Source organism: Cetorhinus maximus, chromosome 11 (genome assembly GCF_964194155.1).
Source record: "Cetorhinus maximus chromosome 11, sCetMax3.hap1.1, whole genome shotgun sequence".
Classification (NCBI taxonomy): domain Eukaryota; kingdom Metazoa; phylum Chordata; class Chondrichthyes; order Lamniformes; family Cetorhinidae; genus Cetorhinus; species Cetorhinus maximus.
Window position 1 is genome coordinate 14,145,394 of NC_135889.1, and position 21,169 is coordinate 14,166,562.

At 48.1% G+C, this 21,169-nt stretch overlaps 1 protein-coding gene across 1 annotated transcript in view; it reads right to left on the reverse strand.

Annotated features, from left to right (window-relative positions):
- Window positions 1–4,782: 4,782 nt before the first annotated feature.
- The window catches only part of LOC144686406 (ATP-dependent 6-phosphofructokinase, liver type-like), a 56,992-nt gene continuing 40,605 nt past the window's right edge, over window positions 4,783–21,169 (reverse strand). The window contains exons 13-22 of the mRNA XM_078551558.1: window positions 20,798–20,944; window positions 20,436–20,506; window positions 19,082–19,169; window positions 18,041–18,193; window positions 16,244–16,408; window positions 15,393–15,454; window positions 11,409–11,520; window positions 9,281–9,380; window positions 8,646–8,751; window positions 4,783–7,042 (exon numbers count right to left, since the gene is read on the reverse strand). Of these exons, the coding sequence (XP_078407684.1) occupies window positions 6,895–7,042; window positions 8,646–8,751; window positions 9,281–9,380; window positions 11,409–11,520; window positions 15,393–15,454; window positions 16,244–16,408; window positions 18,041–18,193; window positions 19,082–19,169; window positions 20,436–20,506; window positions 20,798–20,944 (1,152 nt within the window). The 3' untranslated portion in view covers window positions 4,783–6,894. The remainder of the gene's footprint in view (window positions 7,043–8,645; window positions 8,752–9,280; window positions 9,381–11,408; window positions 11,521–15,392; window positions 15,455–16,243; window positions 16,409–18,040; window positions 18,194–19,081; window positions 19,170–20,435; window positions 20,507–20,797; window positions 20,945–21,169) is intronic.

Sequence of the window (21,169 nt, forward strand, 5' to 3'; positions counted from 1 at the left end):
GGGCCAAGGGATCGAGAAATGGGTGGTGTCATGGCAACCAGGCCAGCTGGTTCAGAGTCGGGTTGCAAAGGCCTTCAGTCAGGCCCGTCTCCCAACCTCGCATTGGTTGGCACGGCGATGGTGACCACGCTGTCTTTAATTGGCGATTAACATTTGTCGTCAAGCATGTCAGGTTAATTAGCATAGCGCTAAGTCAACGCAAAATATAATTAACACATTAACTTTGCTCACCAGCGGTTTCGGTTATGGCAATAAACAGTGGCTGTTCACAGGAAGCCTGCGGTGCCGAATGGAGACAATTTAGTCTAAACATTAATTAAGAGCTGAGCTTATTATTAATGATCTTTTTCTGTTCATCAGGAGGAGGGACATTGATGCTAGAGAAGGGAACTCTTTCCAGTCCAGGTTCCTAGGGACGGAAATCCACTAGGTCAATCGCTCAAAACAAAATTAAAATCATAATAATAATAATAAGGCCTCAGGCCTTATTTTAATCAGTTTGGTGAGCTGTAAGCTATTTTTCCCCCCCAAAATATACTTTGCTCATTAATTTTGTAAAGGTACATTTCATAACAGTTCAAATTTTAAATTACATCAAGTGCAAAATCAACCAGTTTCTTTCAATACAGTAGGTGGCACTCTGAGGTGCCTCACTATACTTACAATTACAGGCTATGGTTACAACATTCATTTCACGTCAAACATACAAACCCTGAGGGGTTTACACGGTTTCCAGCCACATAGTGTACTATGGCGGGACAGCCTTAGACAGTGACCTTTCCCCATTGAGCCTTTGCGGCTGCTGGTGCAAGCTTTAGTGCATTCCCCAGCATGTTATCCTGGACTTTGTAAGTGCCGGTCCCCAAGCAGTGGGACTCCTGTATATCTTTGGAGGGAGGGGGAAGGGGTCACTGCGAAACTGCAAGGACTAGGCAGACCATGCACGGTCTACTTCTGCTCAAATTTGGACCAATTTCTTACATTCAGGCGTGAGGCTCCTTATTCCATATCTAAGGGGCCTAACACCAGTTTCACGATGAGTCCTGAACCTGAGATCCCTTGGGTCCATCACACGTGCAGTTGGGTTGGTGTGTGCACCGCTCAGGCTAACAAATTCTTCCTTAGCTGTAAGGCCGGGTTGGATTATGTGAAAGGCGCTTGTGAGTTCCTGTTGCATTTGCTCTGGCCTGCTGTGGCTATGGTGAAAATGCTGTCGTCAACTGGAGGGTTAAGTTGAAAGCTGGGAGGTATTTGAATTCAGGAGTTAGTTCTGGAAACAGGGCGAGACTGAGGACTCGTTCATGTCTGGCTTACATTCCAGAACTCACCATTCAAGTTCCAAGGCTGGAACTGCGATGGGAAGATCGAGAATTTGCTGTGCAGGTAATAGTGAAAGAAAGTTTTTAGAATGGGTAACTGACTCATCATGAACTTTGCTTCACTTGACCATTTTTGCTTTTCTCCAATTATAGATTCTTACCCATCCCCAATTGTCACTCCACCAGTGACACCTTCAGCTGCCAAGGCTCAAAGCTCTGAAATTCCCTCCCTAACCCTCTTTACCTCCCTTGCCTTCCCTCTCCCTTTACAATACTCCTTAAAGCTTTCCTCTCTGGCAAACCTTTTGTCATCTGCCCTAATAGCTCCTTGTGTGGCTCAGCGTCAAACGTTGTTTGATGATCAGTCGTGTAGACATCTGGGATGTTCTGCCACACTCAAAACCTTGCACAAATGCAAGGTTTCGATGCATTTGCTGAATTCTTTAATGCTTCACGATTCGAATGAATATTTTCATTTTATTTGCCTCTAGACTCTGTAAATCTGCCAATGCAAGGGGAATGAGCAGAGTAGAATGAGATGTTTAAATTAAGTAAAGGGGTAAAGTCGGGTAAACATGTTTCCATGGATCACGTAACTGTACAAAGGAAAAATGATCAATAATAAGGTCACTTCTACTTTTGGAGGGCGAGGTTCAATGCGAAAACAGCTGTCACTCTGTTGCGCGTCAATGATTCTACTAGAACCCTTAATTTGTTAACACACCCAAGAGTGCCACCAGCTGTAACATTCATTTACTTATCTGCGTGTTCTTAGTTTTAGTTAATACTTAAAAAAATGCTCTCAAACGGTGTAGTGAGTTTATTCAGCAAGAAGCTCTCCGGACCACGAGTGGCCCACACTTGACCTTTTGAAATAAACTGACCTCAGCCAGAGCTGCAAGTCATTTGGCCCAAGTACCAATGGGGAGGGGGGGGGGAAGGGAAGAGAAGATTGGCCGTGGTTCCGGTTCTCAATTACTAACCAATGACTCCAGCTGGAAAGCTGCGGATGTTGGGATGTAACTCTGGTGCCCCCCACCCCCCCCATGCCAGTTCTCACTGCCAAAGGTGTTCTGGCAGAGAAGGGCAGTTGGGTTGCTGAGGGCCTAGCTAACAGCCACAGAACTATGTAAGCAAACACCTTCAAAGCCAAAGAGAAATTCAGCAAAGCGAAATCAGAAGAGGTACAGGTTAACAATTCCTTACATCACTTGGCTTTTCCTAATTAATTGTTAAGGATGGAGAGGCTTCATTTTGGCTGGAGTATAATCAGCAAAAGTGAATGTACCTTCCAGTGGTCAGAACAGGCAGAATTTAAAAGGATGGTGGGTAGGAGGAAATCAATTATTCAGAGCAGCTTCTTATCATAGTCTTGTAATAACTCACTGTTATATTAATCAGCAGAACCTCTCTGACTAGATTAGGATTTAAATCTGACTGCAAGGCAAATGAAACCATAATTAAGTCAGTGTTTATTGGATGGGAGTAATTAATTTTACACATGTATGTGACATTATCATCAATGGAAGAGGCCATGATTTATAACTTGAGACAAATGCTATTTTCAAGGATCATTACAGGTTTACCTCTCAAACCATTGCAACCAGACATCCCTATCTTACTGCACATGAACTCTCCTCCACACTCTCGTGTGTTTTTATTTACTGCTATATGATCATTGACCATGTTGCCTGGGCAGCTCAGCTCTAACGCTCAGCTGGTGTGTTTGAACTCCTGACGCACCAGCCATCACCAGATTAAGATTTCACACAGGCACTTACACTCGAAACATCCTTCCTTGATCAAATTTAAACAGTGCGAGTGACAGAAGAGGACAATGATGGGTGGCTTCTGTGACGTTGTTCAGTCTCCACTCTTACCTCAGCCCATCTGCTGCTGAAATCCTCCAGCATGCTTTTATTACATCCAGGTTCGACGATCCCAATGCTCTCCTTGCTGAACCTAGCAACCTCCCCACCCCCACCGCCATTTTCCTCCTTCCGTAAGCATCATCTCATCTAGAACTACAGCCCGTATCTCGCACCAAGTCTCGTTCACCCATCACCCCTGTGATCTCTGACCGACGTTGGCTTCCAGTTCACCAATGTCTCTTTTTTTTTTAAACAATTCTTGTCCTCGTTCTCAGATCTCTCCATGGACTTACCCCATCACAATCTTAAGCCCCTCCAGTCCAACAAAGACTCTGCATCCCCCACTCCCTCTGCCCTATCATTGGCCTTCATGTCCTCAGTCATTTTGGCATCAACTTCTGGAACTCTCTCCCTAAAATTCCTCCACTTCTCTTCCCCTGTCCTTAAAAATCCACCTTTTTGAATGAACTTTTAATTACCCCTCCGAATATCTCCTCATGTGGTTCGGTTTATCTGATAATGCTCCTTGAAGCATGTTTTAATGACGCTGAAGGTACTATATAAATGCAAGGTGTTGTATTCTTTCCTGTACCTTTCCCTCTTGGGTTGCCACATTACACCCGTTACAAAATCTACCAGACTGGGGTCATGCACTGGATTTCTGATGGAAGTTCAGAAGCCTTAACCTGTCAACAACTAATTGTGTTCCAGAGTTGGAACTGCCCTCTTTTTTATAACACCATGGAGAGCAGGGGGGGGCTCCTGTTTAAATCTTTCAGAAGTTTCCAATCAGCTCTTGGCTCATGAGGCTGTTCCTTTCCTTTGTCCTTTCAGGCTGCTTTCTCGTGACTATGGCTCAGTGGAAACACTCTTGTCTCTCGAGCCAGAAGGTGCTAGGTTCAAATCTCTACCCTGGAGACTGGCGCTCCAAGGCAGTATTGAGGGAGTGCTGCGCAGTCAGGGGTGCTGACTTTCAGATGGGAAGTTAAATTGAGATCCTGTCTGCTCTGTTAGGTGGACATAAAGGATCCCATTTCGAGGAAGAGCAGGAAAGCTCTCCCCAATGTCGAGGGCAACATTTATCCTTCAACTCAATAGCTAAAACAGATTATGATCACAATTTGCTCTTTGTGGGACCTTGCTGCCTGTACATTACACTTCAGAACTGGCTGTGAAGGGGAATCCTGAGGTTGTGAAAGTTGCTATAGAAACGCGAGCTCCTTTTCTCTGTGGGTGGCGACACTCAAATGCATTCCATCTACCGGCTGAATCCTTTTACAATCCCCAACAGTAGCAGAGAGGAAACCTTCATTCTCACAGACAGTAGTGATCACCCAGCACAGAGCTACCAGGGGAAATCTCACCTCCTGGGTACCTTGTGTGAAAGCTTCAGCCCAGGAGGAGGAAGAAAAGATGAACATAATTTGCAGCATGTTGGGAGCTACTTTGTGGTTCCCTCCTCACGCTCCCCTGTTAGGTTCACGGCGTGGGATGTCCTCATAACCAATCCCATTTTATTTTGGGGGTTGGGTGGATAGGAAAGGGGAATTTCAAAATGAAACCCAGTAAATCACCAGACTCTCAGACAAAGCCATTGCACAATACAGATTTAATCACGAGACACAATATAATCTATCCAGGTCACAATCCATTGTCAGTATATGATAAACAGTCTTATATACACACAGTCCACAGACACGTTACACTACTTGCATATTATGGCCAGTAAAAACTTACTCTTGGTGTTAAAAAGCCATGTTTACTACATCTTGGAAATTCTAAACTGTTGAATGTATATATATTGTCAGGGAGGCCTTTTCAATGCCCTGTTGCAGCTTCAAACCCTCCCAGGTCTGCAGTAAAGCTCACTCTTAGTCTGGCCTCATGCCCAATGTCAGGAAAGAGCCCTCTGTTACACCATTGAGGCATTTCCCCACTCCAGTCATCCTACGTCGCCACTGGCTTTGTGCCCACTGGCAGGAGGAATGTCTTTCACCAGCTAGTGAAGGAGACTCTCATTCCCTCCACCCTGGCTAGAATGACCATGCACTAACCCACTGGGCAACAGCCTCCACTGTCAGAGTTCACCCTGCTTGCCTTGTGGCATCACAAGGATCTGATTTACCAGTTCCTGAATGGTTACATGATCAGAGAATACTGTTGTAATATTTAATGGAGCACTGTCAGCTTTAAATGAGTGTTGGAGAACTTTCATTTACATGGACACAAACAGACAGAGCAAGATAATAAATATTATCGGGGGAGTGGGGAGAATAGCTGTAACTAGGTTGTCAATGCTATTTGAAGATAGTGCTCCTTTACGCTTTCTTTTTTAAAAAACACAAATCCTTTCAATCTTAAAACAATCTCAAATAACCGTCTGTCATTAATTCCCCAGGCTCAATAATTAACCTCCCAGAGAAGGGAATGAATTGGAATTTTCTAAATCCCAGGCCTTCACTGCAGTCAAGAGATGCCAAGCTTCATTTCCATGGGACATTATCACCGAATGTGCAAGTGTCAACAGTGTCCTCAAAGGGCTTCATTTCAGGAGCTAATCTAACAGTTAAGATATAGTTAAGCACAGCCAGAATGGGTCGAGGTGCTGACTAGGGTTAGGTGATCAGCATCAGTGTCACAGAATGCACAGTGTACGATATTTAGGGGACGATGCTTTGATGCATTTAGAAGTGGAGAGGTAGCTATCTCAGTGCCAGCCTTGGATTTTCTATGACAGGGTGGGGAGGGTGCTCTACCCAGTTAGTCGCTGCTTCTATTAAGGTAAACCTAAGGGCATCAACTGTTTTGTTCATGGATTGAACTTTCCAGCACCTTCTCCCAACTATTCTCAATCACATATTTCATGTGCGTTTGTCCAGGGTCACTGTGAGAGGTAGTAGATCTTCCCTTCCCACTGAAAGAATACTGTTGTCGTGCACCTCCCCCGCCCCCTGTGCTTCAACAGCCTCTGGTACACGTGTGTTGAGTGGAGGGGCTGGTTACGTGCTAAACAGTCCACTGTGCTTGATACACCATAGCTAAGTCAAGCAACCCAAAAAAAAAACACTCTCTGGAACAATAATCAACGTGCTGTAATGCCCCAAATTGTGGCATTGGATAGCGCACAATGCCCGTGTTATCCTTGCACCAAACTCCCCAGTAGCAGTGGGGATAGATGAGGAGAGGTGAAAGGAGGGAATCTGAACGAGAGGGAGAGGGGTGGGGAAGAGAGAGGGAGAGAAGGGGCAAGAAAGAGAGAGAGGGGGGGAAAAGAGAAGAAAGGGAGGGAGAGATTACCAGAGAGAATCCAGCTTTGCAGCCACAAGCTGCTTTCGTGTGTCAGAAAAGGGCCATTTGATGAGAGAGACATAAGGTAGAGGACCCATGAGGTGAGGGGCGAGTTGGGGGAAGAATGTGTGTGTTAGAGGGGATTGAAAATGCTACTTTCTCACAGGCCTGAAACTATTCTCCTTGGGGATTAAGCCTGACACATGACCCATATGTATCGAGAACGTGGCCACCTGGTGTGTAAAGCTCCTTCTTTTGTCCGATTGCGCCCCTGTGATGCACCTTGGGATGTTTTTCTACATTACAGGTGTTATACAAATGCAAGCTGTTTTACGCTAATCCATGGTCATTTCATGCTAATGAGGTTAAAACGCAGTGACAGGGAGACCCAAGGTGGCTGCGAGCGCTCACTCGTCTCAGAAACCGGACTCGACGCTCAGACTCCGCCTGTTGACGTGTTCGATCTTGCCTGTGATGTAGTCATCAAAGTGAGTCTGGTACTTGGCTAACATCTTCAGTAAGGGCCGTACCCTCAGCCACCACTGCTCCTTCGGCACCCGGTGCCTGTCAGACACACGGAGAATTAAAGGTGTAAACCTCAGCAGCAACATCACAAAAGACAAACTGCAGCCCCAAATCTTGAAGAAAAATTCTCAGAAGATTTACATCCTGATCTCCAGCAATACCGACAATCGCCATTGACCTCCCTAATCTCTACCTCCATCCATCAGCTCTCTCTACAATAAATAGCCTTTTATCCTTCATTGGATCCTTTAGGGAGGAAGCGAAGGCATTACAAAGGGTGCAAAAAAGATTGAAGAGAATGGTTCCAGGGATGAGGAGCTTCAATTAGGTGGACAGATTGGAGAACTGGGGCTAGCTTCCTCAGAGAAGAGATGATTCAGAGGGGATTTGATGGAGGTATTCAAAATCATGAGGGGTCTGAACAGAGCGGATAGGGAGAAACTGGTCTCGCTGGTGGAAGGATCGAGAACCAGAGGACACCGGTTTCAAGCGAATGGCAAAGGACTTAGAGGCGACAGGAGGAAATGCTTTTATGCGGCGGGTGGTTAGGATCTGGAATGCACTGCCAGAGAGAGTGTGGTGGAAGCAGATTCAATCGTGGCTTTCAACAGGGAATTGGATAAGCACCGGAACAGAAAAAAATGATGGGACTATGAGGAAAGTGCAGGGGAGTGGCACTAGTCAAGGTGCTCTTGCAGAGAGCTAGTATGGACATGATGGGCTGAATAGCCTCCTTCTGTATTCTGTAACTATTCTCTGATTGTATGATAGGACAGACAGAGAGAATTTATCTCCTCTGACGGATGATTCCAGAACAAGGGGGCTTAGCCTGAAAATTATAATTACACTCATGGTGGTGTCAGCAAGCAATTCTCGAAAAAGGAGTGGAAACCTGGAACTCTCTTCCCCAAAGAGCTGTTGAGGTTGGGGTTCAATTGAAAATTTCAAAACCGAGATTGATAGATTTCCTTTGGGTAAGAGTATTTAGGATATGGCATTCGAACAAAGGTCAGGTATAATCTAATTGAATAGCAGAACAAGCATGAGGGGCTGAGTGGCCTCCTCCTGTTCCTATGGTCCTCACCACCTGTTCAATGCCTTCATTAGCGATGTGCTGGATGACAAGTTAAGGTTCAGGTATGGACTGTCTGGTCCAATCGTGTCTGAAAGTACTGGAGCACTTCTTGCCACTGGCAATATCAGTGGTCCTGGAAGACTCATTTCTGGATCTGAGGGACAAATCCAAACGTTGGAATTGCCCACTGGAGGGCATGACTCAGAGCAGGTAGGCAGCAGTGCTGCAGCCTCACCTCCTGACCTCTACACTCTCGGAGCGTGCCTGGCACAACAAGAGTGTGGGATCACACTTCCGGTAACTTCTAATCGCCATGTTGAGCAGTGAGAATAGCTGCTGGGGCCTATTGTGCTATTCTGGCCTCTTGAGCATTAGCGATTATTTTAGCTTGCCCTTGGCAGCCGTGCCTTCGAGCTGCCTTGGCCCTAAGTTCTGGAATTCCCTCCCAAATGCCCCTCCCTCCTTCCTGTCTAAAACCTACATCTCTGACCAAGCCTTTAGACACCTTGTCTTACACAGGCTTACACCCTGTGCTTTTCACCCTCCTCCCCCACCATCCGTACTTACTCAAAGTCCGTTTCTCCCTTCAGTTCGGTAACTGGTCGGAAAACCAATGCCTTCCTGTTCATTCCCAGTACACAGGCCGTCTCAGGAGAGTTGGCGAAGACTTGCCCTATCCAAGAAAAGGTAATTGGGTTACAGAAAAGGTGATTAGAGTGGATATCCTTTCCAAGCCCTGGCTTCTGCCATAACAAATGTTGTTGGGAAATCCCCCCATCCCGCTTGCTCCAGCCCTACTCCCCTCACCTGTGTCTTCATTTATTGGGACTGGATCAATCCACTGATTAGGAAGTGTGAAAGGAGCATTTTCCAAATTTAATAAGCTACTCACTACTCCCAGCTTCAGAACTATCAGGGGCTTCTCACCACTCCCCCAATGCTTTAGAGAGCTTTCCTCAATGTCCTCCTCTCTCAATCCTTCTACGTTCGATCAGGGGTTTGATCCCTTCCTAACTGTTTGCGAGGGACGTCTTCCTTATTCCCCTCTGGCCCAGTTTTTCTCAGTGTTTCTGACTCCTCGATAGGATTGTGGTAGCTTTGGATTCAGTGTGACCTGGGACAACTCTCCCCTGCTTCGCTGACCGGCCTCATTGAGGTTCCCGGTCCTGCTCTCTCGGCATTGTCCAGCTCCTACAGCGCACCTTTCCTGTAGGTTTCCAGGAGTTTCTCCGTCAGCCACTGCACGGCCTTCACACCCAGCTTCGTCCCAAAGTTCCTATCGAATGGTGTTGGTGCTCCGCCCTGGCAACAGAGAGCAGAGAAAATGAATGGAGAGGCTTGTGTGTGAATGAGGAGACTCAAACAGGATGAACTGCCCTCCCTGAGGAGACATAATGGCCTTGATTTTAACTCCTTCCCACACCAGCCCCACAAACACTGGACGGGCAGGAAAAATGTTAAAACGCAGGAACAGCCCGAGCCCACCACTAACCCTTTTATCATTCTTTCATGTGGGATGTAGGCGCCGCTGCAAGGCCAGCATTTGTTGCCATCCCTAATTGCCCTTGAACCAAATGGCTCGCTAGGCCATTTCAACCACATTGCTGTGGGTCTGGAGTCACACGTAGGCCAGACCAGGTAAGGACGGCAGATTTCCTTCCCCAAAGGGCGTTAGTGAACCAGGGGGTGTTTTAAAATCAATAATCAATGATTGTTTCATGGTCACCATTACAGAGACCAGCCTTCAATTCCAGATTTTATTTATTGAATTCAAACTCCACCAGCTCCCATGGTGGGATTTGAACCCATGTCCCCAGAGCATGAGCCCGGGCCTCTGGATTACCGGTCCAGTGACATTATCGTTACATCGCCAGCTTCCCCAAGCTGCAGCATTTCCAGTCACTGTAACATTAGCACCAGTGATTTAGGCTGTGGAAGATGATCCTGCTAAAAGTAGGCAGAGGCCTACATGAAGTAAAATTACTGTATCCCGATGGCATCGTTGGCACTCTGACGTGATATTAACGTCCAATTGCCTGGTGCCCTGCAGAGGACCCCAGTGACAGGAGCTTACTGGTCAGAAGAGGACCAGTTAAGTTAAAGAATTTCTTCTGTCAGAATTCCTGGAGTGTCGGGAGAAGCAGGATTGCTTCCATTCTAAAGCCTCTAATGCAGTCCATGGGCTTCCCCAGCCTTGGCCTCCCACGATCATGCTGGACATCTCCACTGACCCCCTAGTGCCCTCAGACCCCCCTCACCATCCTCCCAAAGGACCACTGACTGCAGCTGCCTGTCACCAAATTCCTGCTCCCACAGGCCAGCGGTGAATACGGCCAGCACGCTGGGAATTTTTAAGATCAGCCTGGCCTCCATGTCCATGGATTCTCCAGATATGCCTCTCGATAACAGGCCTGCGAGTGCCCTCCCTCAATGTAAATATTAACGCCAATTTGTCAATATCCAGGACAGGAGGATGAGCAGAGTCCGGGATCGACAGCGACCGGGATCGACAGTGACCGGGAGCAGAGTCCGGGATCGACCGCGACCGGGAGCAGGGTCCGGGATCGACGGCGATCGGGAGCAGGGTCCGGGATCGACGGCGATCGGGAGCCGGGTCCGGGGGCGATCGGGAGCCGGGTCCGGGGGCGATCGGGAGCCGGGTCCGGGGGCGATCGGGAGCCGGGTCCGGGACCGGCGGCGATCGGGAGCCGGGTCCGGGACCGGCGGCGATCGGGAGCCGGGTCCGGGACCGGCGGCGATCGGGAGCCGGGTCCGGGACCGGCGGCGATCGGGAGCCGGGTCCGGGACCGGCGGCGATCGGGAGCCGGGTCCGGGATCGGCGGCGATCGGGAGCCGGGTCCGGGACCGGCGGCGATCGGGAGCCGGGTCCGGGATCGGCGGCGATCGGGAGCCGGGTCCGGGATCGGCGGCGATCGGGAGCCGGGTCCGGGATCGGCGGCGATCGGGAGCCGGGTCCGGGATCGGCGGCGATCGGGAGCCGGGTCCGGGATCGGGTGCAGGGTCCGGGATCGGCAGCAATCGGGAGCCGGGTCCGGGATTGACCGCGACCGGGAGCAGGGTCCGGGATCGACAGCGATCGGGAGCAGGGTCCGGGACCGGCAGCGATCGGGAGCAGGGTCCGGGATCGATAGTGATCAGCATCAGGGATCCACAATGATCAGGATCAGAGTGTGGGATCCACAATGATCAGGAACAAAGTCTTGGAGTGTTCAGTCAGTTGTTTGAAATTTCCTGGGATACGGTTTTGTGTTTTAATCTCATTGATCCTTTAGCTGGAACTCTTGACTCTCTGTGCTGGGTGTCTCTTACCTGCTGCATATGGCCCAGCACGTTGGTTCGACAGTCGAACACACCCTTTCCCTCGGCAGAGTACAGGTTGTATAAGAACTCTGTGGTGTAATATTGGTGGCATTTCTCATTTCTAGAGAAAAAGGAAAGGGAAGAGAGAAAGAAATTTCACAGCAAATCTTTATGGAAACACGGCAGCCACTGGTCTCCTTGATCTCACCTAGTCCTCCTAAAGCATTCTCTGCTGAGGAGACTTGCTCTCCTCGCTGTGCCCAATTCTTCACCCTTTCCCCACCTCCAAAGCAGATACTGGTAACTGAGTGAGAGGTAATTCGCAGACCCAGTGTCTGGGGGCTCTGACCCCGGGCCCAGTGTCCAGGAGCACGAGGCAAAAGATCAGTCAGCATTTGCATAGGAAACAGGGGGACGAAACTCAGTCCCTCCAGCCAGTTCCACAGCTCAGTTAGATTCTGGCTGATGACTATCATAACTCCATTTACCTGCCTTGGTGACATAACCCTTAATACACTTTCCGAATAGAAATCTATCAATTTCAGTCTTTAAAACTTCCAACTGCGCTCCAGCAAGCACAGCTCCTGCTTGGGGCATTCCCACCTGTATGCAGGGGTCAGTAACATCTGGACCCCCAGCTCAGCAGTACTTTCTCAGGCCTGAGATGATGGCGCTTTGATGGTAGACACAGCATTTTTTGCCTCAGTGGTAGCAATCCTGCCTCTGAGTGAGAAGGTGAAGCGTTTGAGCCCCACTCCAGGCAAGACCCTGCAGAACCAGAGCTCCAAGCACCGGGACAATCCCTGGATCACGTGGCAATAGCGGAGCTGGTTTCCTGTTGCCTTCCCCACGGGATGTTTCCTTGCGGGCACCTTCTCCCAGGAGACCTGCACGCCAGACAAGAGAGTCTCACCCGCTCTTTACAACACCGGGTGCACTTGTGCCCAATGGGCACGGGTGGCATCCTGTATTGTAAAGGGTGTGTGAGACTCTTTAGCCTTGCTTGCAGCCCACCTGGGAGCAGTTACTCTGTGACAAAGGCAGCGCAAACCACCTCCACTGCCAGTGGGCGTTTCAAGAATCCCACGCGTGAGACTCGAGCTAGGAGCTGCGCTGAAGGAATTAGACAAGATGCCAGGTGGAATTCCTGGTCGGTGCTGAGTCGACTGATCTTCATTTGGGGATGGCGATTGGCGCTGGGGGTAGAGGCACCGAAATTGTCGCACTTTAGCCAGCAGAGAAACCTCTGAGCACCATGACAGCTTTTTGATGAAGACGGGAGGAAGGCGCTGAACATCTATTGCCTGAACCTGATCCTGGCCAATAATAGTCTGCTGGTGGGAAACTGGTTTGGGGGAAGGCTGGAGGCTGTGAGTCATCATGTCTGTCGGAGTGATTAGAGCTGAAACTTCTGCTATCCTTTCATCTCAGGGCTAAAAACAGAAAAGGTCTGTCACTGAACAGGAAGGGACAAATGCCACACATTCCTATTCAAAGAAAAAAGACAAGCAGAATTCCCCTTCGGCAAGTTACTCACGGAGTGGAACAGGTACAAAAGCTTCATTAGCCAGAGGGATGCACCTAACTCTTCAGCAGCTCTCAGGCACCTTCTGGTGGCCAGCTGGAGAATGACACCACTGGAGCCTGAGGGCAACCACACCTCTGCTGATGCTAAGATGGAATTCAGGTTAGCGCTCAAGCTGGGAGCTCAGCTTCCTGTGAGAAGTAGCAAACCAGCTTTAGGAGTCTCAATGGCTCATTCTCAGTCATCCTGTTTAACAGTGGGGGAACAGGGTCCTCATTAGAAAGGCAGAGTCAAGAAGTACGAGAGCTGGGTGTCTCACTACCTTCTCCGCAAAGATGGGCAATGATTTAGAAGACAAAATATTTCCTTATCCATGAAGAAAGACTTGCATTCATATAGCGCCTTTCAAAGCTCAGCACTTCCAAAAGTGCTTACAGCTGATGAAGTGCTTTTGAAGTGTGGTCACTGTTGTAATGTAGGATACGCGGCCGCCAATTTGCATTCAGCAAATTCCCACAAACAGCAACATGATAAAGGCCTCTTAATCTACTTCAGTGATGCTGGTTGAGGGATAAATATTGGACCAGGACACCTTTGTATGCTCCTCACAACTTGCTTCCCTACTTATCTTTGTATCATCAGCAAATTTGGCTACAAAACAGTCTGTCCCTTCATCCAAGTCATTAATATAGATTGTAAATAGTTGAGGCACCAGCACTGATCCCTGTGACACTCCACTGGTTAGTTTGCCAACCTGGAAATTACCCATTTTTCCTGAATCTCCTTCCTGTTAGTTATCCAATCCTCTATCCATGCTAATATATCACCCCCAACACCATGAGCTCTTAACTTGTGCAGTAACCTTTTATGTGGCACCTTATTGAATATCTTTTGAAAATCTAAATACACTACATTTCCTAGTTCCCCTTTATCCACCCTGCTTGTCACATCCTCAAAGAACTCTAATAAATTTGTCAAACGCAATTTCCCATCTACAAATCCATGTTGACTCTGCCTGATTGTATTCTGATTTTCTAAATTTCCTGCTGCTAACTCCTTAATAATGGATTGTAGCATTTTCCCCAATGACAGTTATTGGCCTATAATTTCCTGCTTTCTGTCTCCCTTCTTTCTTGAACAGTGGTGCTACATTTGTGGTTTTCCAATTTGTTGGGACCCCAAATTTAGGAAATTTTGGAAGGTTACAACCAATGCATCTCCTATCTCTGCAGCCACTTCCTTTAAAAGCATAGGATGCAGGTCCAGGGAACCTGCCAGCCTTTAGTCCCAGTAGTTTTCTTAGCACTTTTTCTCTAGTGATCATGATTGTCTTAAGTTCCTCCCTCCCTTTTGCCTCTTGATTTCCTCCTATTCTTGGGAAGCTTTCTGGGTCTTCTACTGTGAAGACAGGTTCAAAGTCTCTGCCATTTCTTTGTTTCCCATTATTAATTCACCAGTCTTTAAGGGACCAACATTTATTTTAGCTCCTCTCTTCCTTTTTATATACTTGCGGAAGCTTTTACTGTCTGTTTATATATTTCTTGCTTTTTTTTTTCTTCATACTCCAATTTCTTCCTCTATTATTTTTTAGTCATCATTTGCTGGTTTCTAAAATTTTCCCAATCTTCTGAGCTACCACTTATCTTTGCAGCATTGTACATCCTTTCTTCCAATTTGATACCATCCTTAAACTTCTTTAGTTAGCCATGTCACATCCTCAAAGAACTCTAATAAATTGGTCAAACACAATTTCCCTTCTACAAAACCATGTTGACTCTGCCTGATTGTATTCTGATTTTCCTTCTCATGGCGTCTTTCTTTCTCAATGGAATATATCGTTGTTGAGAGTTATGAAATATCTCCTTAAATATCTGCCACTGCTTCGCTACTGTCTTACCTTTTAACCTATTTTCCCAGTCCACTTCAGCCAACCCAATCTTCATACCCTTGTAATTGTTTTGATTTAAAGTTTAAAACATTGGTTTCAGACCCAAATTTCTCACCCTCAAACTGAATGTGAAATTCTATCATGTTATGTTCATTCTTACCTAAAGGATCATTTATTTGTGAGGTCATTAATTAATCCTCTCTCATTACACATTACCAGGTCTAAATAGCCTGTTCCATGGTTGTTTCCAAAACGTATTGTTCTAAGAAACCATCCCAAATACACTCGATAAACTCTCCTTCAAGCTACTTTTGCCAATTTGATTTGCCCAATTTGTGTAAAACATTAAAATCTCCTCTCACCTGAATGTTGGAAACTCTGCCAGTGCAGTGCTTCCTCGGCCTAGATTTAGTGCTGAAACCTCTAGAGTGGGATTTGAACCCATGACTCTCTGACTCAGGGAATGAGTGAACTACCCACTGAGCCATGGCTGACAGCTAAGCAGGTACACAGAGAAACATGTGCGTTCCTTAGCATCACCAGTCCCACACCCTCCACGGTTTTTCCAGTGAGACTCTACCTTAGCACCAGCCCTCGCTGGATTGTGGTCTTCATTTTCCCGGTTAGATGCTCCACATTGGCCTGCAGTTACAAAGAAAAGCATCAGAAAGTGAGAAGCAAGGAAAATAAGCCCTTCCGACACATCCCCCTCCCTGAAGGCACATCCAGCCCAGAAGGGAAAACGACAGAAGCTTGATGGGGTTTTAAACAGAGTAACTCAGGACCAACTGTGTCCACTGGCAGGAGGATCAGTAACCCGAGGACCCAGACTCAATGTCATTGGCAAAAGAACCAGGGTGGAGGTGAGGAGAGTTTTTCTTTAAACATACAGCAGTGAGCTGTTCTGATCTGGAACGTGCTGCCTGAAAGGATGGTGGAAGCAGATTCATTAGTAACTTTCACAAGGGAACGAAATACATACTTGAAAAGGAAACAATTTTCAGAGCTATGAGGAAAAGATCCAAGGGGAGTGGGATTTAACTGGGTAGATCTGTCAAAGAGTCGATACAGGCAAGATGGACTCTTCATGAAATTGGCGGGGGGAGAACTACAATTTGCCACTGGGCTAGAAAGGAGAAGAAACCATCATGCAGGGTTTTGTCACAGTCACAATCAATTGATGTCCTGATAGAAATACTTAAGTGTTGATGTTAGGTGATGATTAGATTAGGTTAGGTGTGATGCTCCATGCAGTTGAATAGATTTCCATTGATGCACCTTGGGTTGGGGTAGAGGGCACCAGTAGACTGTAGCCCAGGGCCTGTAAATATCCTCAGGAGGACAGAGAGTAATCACAGCGGAAGAACTAAAGGATTGGGTATTGCCCCATCACATCCCCACCCAGTCAGGTTTTGCATCTCACAAACGTACCGTCAAGTCATGAATGTTAATGGGATCTTCATAGATGTAGGCAGCATCAGCCCCGACAGCCAGTGCTGTGGCGGAGGCCAGGTAGCCACAGTAACCTCCCATGGTCTCCACGATGAAAACTCGCCGCTTGGTTCCTGATGCAGACTGCTTGATGCGGTCACAGGTCTGCGGAGAGACATTTAAACATCAGTAACACATGGAGAGGTCAAATAATCTGGCCCAGAGATCCTGCAGATCCAGAATTGATTCAGCTCCTACCCACTGCCCTACACCCTCCCCAATTAACCTTGCTCCAAATGTTTACCCAATCTTCCTTTGAAAGGTGCAATGGGATTCCATTGGGTGAGGAGGTGGCGGCAAGTCAGTCCTCTTTAGAGAATATTATCTGGGAGTCCAATGGGGCTGCCCCTCCACTGCGTGTAGCAGATAATTGTGTGAGCACAAACATGTCTGGTAAATGTGTGTGGGGAGTGTGCCCACAATGTACTTTATCCCATCAATGACCCTAATAAGGTCTGTTCCACCTCTTTCCAAGGCTGTGGCTAATCAACGAAATTTCCAAGTCTCTAATCCCCAGGCCCCATTCCCCATCTCTCTAATCCCCAGGCCCCATTCCCCATCTCTCTAATCCCCAGGCCCCATTCCCCATCTCTCTAATCCCCAGGCCCCATTCCCCATCTCTCTAATCCCCAGGCCCCATTCCCCATCTCTCTAATCCCCAGGCCCCATTCCCCATCTCTCTAATCCCCAGGCCCCATTCCCCATCTCTCTAATCCCCAGGCCCCATTCCCCATCTCTCTAATCCCCAGGCCCCATTCCCCATCTCTCTAATCCCCAGGCCCCATTCCCCATCTCTCTAATCCCCAGGCCCCATTCCCCATCTCTCTAATCCCCATTCCCCATCTCTCTAATCCCCATTCCCCATCTCTCTAATCCCCAGGCCCCATCTCTCTAATCCCCAGGCCCCATCTCTCTAATCCCCAGGCCCCATCTCTCTAATCCCCAGGCCCCATCTCTCTAATCCCCAGGCCCCATCTCTCTAATCCCCAGGCCCCATCTCTCTAATCCCCAGGCCCCATCTCTCTAATCCCCAGGCCCCATCTCTCTAATCCCCAGGCCCCATCTCTCTAATCCCCAGGCCCCATCTCTCTAATCCCCAGGCCCCATCTCTCTAATCCCCAGGCCCCATCTCTCTAATCCCCAGGCCCCATCTCTCTAATCCCCAGGCCCCATCTCTCTAATCCCCATTCCCCATCTCTCTAATCCCCAGGCCCCATCTCTCTAATCCCCAGGCCCCATCTCTCTAATCCCCAGGCCCCATCTCTCTAATCCCCAGACCCCATCTCTCTAATCCCCAGGCCCCATCTCTCTAATCCCCAGGCCCCATCTCTCTAATCCCCAGGCCCCATCTCTCTAATCCCCAGGCCCCATCTCTCTAATCCCCAGGCCCCATCTCTCTAATCCCCAGGCCCCATTCCCCATCTCTCTAATCCCCAGGCCCCATCTCTCTAATCCCCAGGCCTCATTCCCCATCTCTCTCTATTCCCAGGCCTCATTCCCCATCTCTCTCTATTCCCAGGCCTCATTATTCCCCATCTCTCTCTAATCCCAAGGCCTCATTCCCCATCTCTCTAATCCCAAGGCCTCATTCCCCATCTCTCTAATCCCCAGGCCCCATTCCCCATCTCTCTCTATTCCCAGGCCTCAGCTCTGCATCGACTCCCGTTCCTATGCAACAGGTTTGAGGGGCTGAACGGCCTCCGCCTAATCCCCTGCTCCATTCCGCCTTCCGCTTACCTCCATTGCAGCATTGACAGCAGTGTCGCAGCCGAGGCTGAAGTCGGTGCCCGGCACGTTGTTGCTGATGGTTGCCGGGATGACGCACATGGGAACGCAGAGCTCCTCGTAGCGTTCCCGGCCCTCGGTCAGCTGGAGGGCCGCCACGAAGGCCTGCCGAGGGAGGAGAAACACATGCTTGTCAGTGCGCCCACCCAAGGCACCACGACAACGGCTCTACTTTTACCTCAGAAATAACTACACGAGACTCCTCCTGAACAAAAATCCAAGATAGCGGGTCTGGGCCCTGTGCTGGAGGAGGCCACTACGGTTCGTAAAGAGGGAGAGAAGGCGGGCAGGGGTGACACCAAATTTTGAATTTTAAAGATCTGCAGCTTGTCGGTGGATAGGTAGGTCTGACGGTTCCTTGAGAAAGAAGCAATCAGATTAGGAAAGCGTGATGATCCTGATTTCAGCAGCGTGAGAAATGCCGAGAGGGGACTTAAAAAAAAACCCAAATACCCCTAAAATCTGCAAGCTAATTGCTTGATGTTATACTTAGATGACAGCCTCAGTGCTGGAACTTCCAGCCTAGCTTATGTACTCTGGTCCCTGGTTTGGGGACTTGAACCCATCTCCACCGACACCAGCACTGACACCACAAGGATCGACTGTGTAAGGATCAGGATCAAGCTCCGTTGAGCCTCTTCCACGGTCAAACAATCTACTATAATCTCACGTTCTAGGCAAACGTCGCCAGCTGCATGTGCTGCCAGTTTTTGTTTTGAATTCCTACACAAAAACAATGAGAACACAACTCAATGACATCCTTGTAATCATGGCTGCAGTACCAGCGGACATCAGCAGGTGACAAAGCTGAGCAATGCTCATTGTGAGCTCAACATCATCCCCTGCCAGCAGCTTAACGGTACTGCAAGAGTGAGGAACGGGCAGCTCAGCAAAGTCAATGGGATGGTGAGCAAATGCCCGAGGACGCCAGCAAGAATGGAGGGAAGAGTGCCAGGAGGTTCTCTGACCCGCCAAAAATGTGTAACATCTCACCTCGAACCCGCCAATAATGAGGATAGCATGGATGTGATAATTGCGAATCTGTTTCACGAGCTGTCCCATACACTTCTCAGGGAGCGTTCTGTAAACAAAAGGGATGACATAGCGGCAGATAAATTTAGACAAAGGAGGTGTAAAGTAAGCCAATACAAGAATGTCGTGAAATGGCTGGTACTGACTGTTAGAATGGTACCAGCGATGAGGGACATGAATAGAATTACAGCAAAGAAAGGCCATTCAGTCACTGGCCTGTGTCAGTGTTTATGCTCCACACGAGCCCCCTTGCATCCATCTTCATCAAACCCTTTCAGCATATCCTCTATTCCTTCATGTGCTCCCTCATGTATTCATCTAGCTTCCCCCGAACTGCATCTATGTTATTCACCTCGACCACTCCCAGTGATAGTGAGTTGCACATTCTAAGCACTCTCTGGATAAAGAAGTGTCTCTTGAATTTATTAGTGACCATCTTACATTCATGGCCCCTGGTTTTGGGTACTCCCACAAGTGCCCTATGTCTACCCTATTGAGCCCCTTCATAATTTTAAAGATGCTTGCTGGTGGGACTCAGCAATGATGATTCCCAAGGTGGAATATGCTGCCGTCACACACATATCTGTGCTTAAGCATGAAGAATGGCTATTTTGGAAAGGGAGCTTAGAACAGTACATCAGCGAAAGAAAGACAATGAAAAAAGGAGGAAGAAAGGAAGAAAAGAAACACCTTATATCTTTCAGGGTATCTCAGCACGATTCATATAATGTTTGATTGCTCTTACTGTGTGGGGCAACATGGTTGTCAATTTGTGAACAGTAAGGTCCCACAAGCAGCAATGTGGTGAATAGCCAGATGGATTGGTTTCAGCAGTGAAGGACCAATTTGGCCAGAACACCAGGGAGAACCACCCTATACTTCAAAATATGAGGTTTTTATATTCACCCAGACGGCCTGGGTTTAGCTCATCCGAATGATGGCATCTCTGACAGTGCAGCACCCCATCAGTATTGCACTGAATACAGGCTTGTGCCCCCTGTGTCAGGCTTGACCCCACGACCCTTTGGCTCAGTCCACCAAGACAAACCGGATACCAGTGGGGATTATGGTTCAAATGTTTCTCCTCTCACAGAAATATAGATGTGTTAAAAGGGTTTTTGGCAACACAATGCGCGACAGGACTCAGGAACGTGCACTATGAGGAAGCTAATTCCGAGTGATCTCAGCAGTATAAACAGCTTATTTCTGAGCAAGTGTGCAGAGTCTGATGCTACAGAGGATTCCCAGTCCTCACACATCAGCAGAGACTGCTCGGGGAAGGAATGGTCACCAGGGTTCTTGAGGCAATGCGTACCGTTTTGTACCCAGCAGTGAGCCACCTTGTCCAGTCCAGCCTCCAACATCACACCAGCTCACTTCCTTAATCTGCGGGAAAAAGGCAAAATATCTCACAATTCTGCTGGATAACACACCTTTATGTCAGTGTCACATTTACATCTTGTAAAATTTCCCAATCACATTATGCTGATAACCCCTATTCTTATAAAAAAAGTGTCTCCTCTGACTCACTCTTGAGCAATGCCACAGGGGATCTGCTGACATCTACCTAGATATAGTTAAATCTCTGCCACTAGCTTGTTGGCGCTGATTCCTCCCAGCATTCACATGAACAAGACTGTAAGGGCCGCATCTCCCTGGAACGATGGAGCCACTTACCTGCCCTGCAGCAAATCCTTCTAGCCCGTCACTAACAGTGTAGACGGTGTGACCCGACGAGAGCCCAACTCGAACCGCCGAGCGCACTGCCGCGTTCATCCCTGCTGCCGGAGCTCCAATATTCACGATGGCCATGTTGAAATTACTCTGTGAGATGGGAAAAGTGCAGAGACATATCAACAAGGGCATTGCGCAGCACTGTCTAGGGCACTAGTTCATTACTCTGTGGGAACCCGGTGATGCTATAATTCCCTAGAATGATCTGAGACATCAACGTGGGTCGATCTCAATTACAGGCCAGTCCACTACCAGGCCTATAGATCTACTGAAACAAGTCAATTCCAGAGGCTGTATAGGAGCTGGAACAAAAAC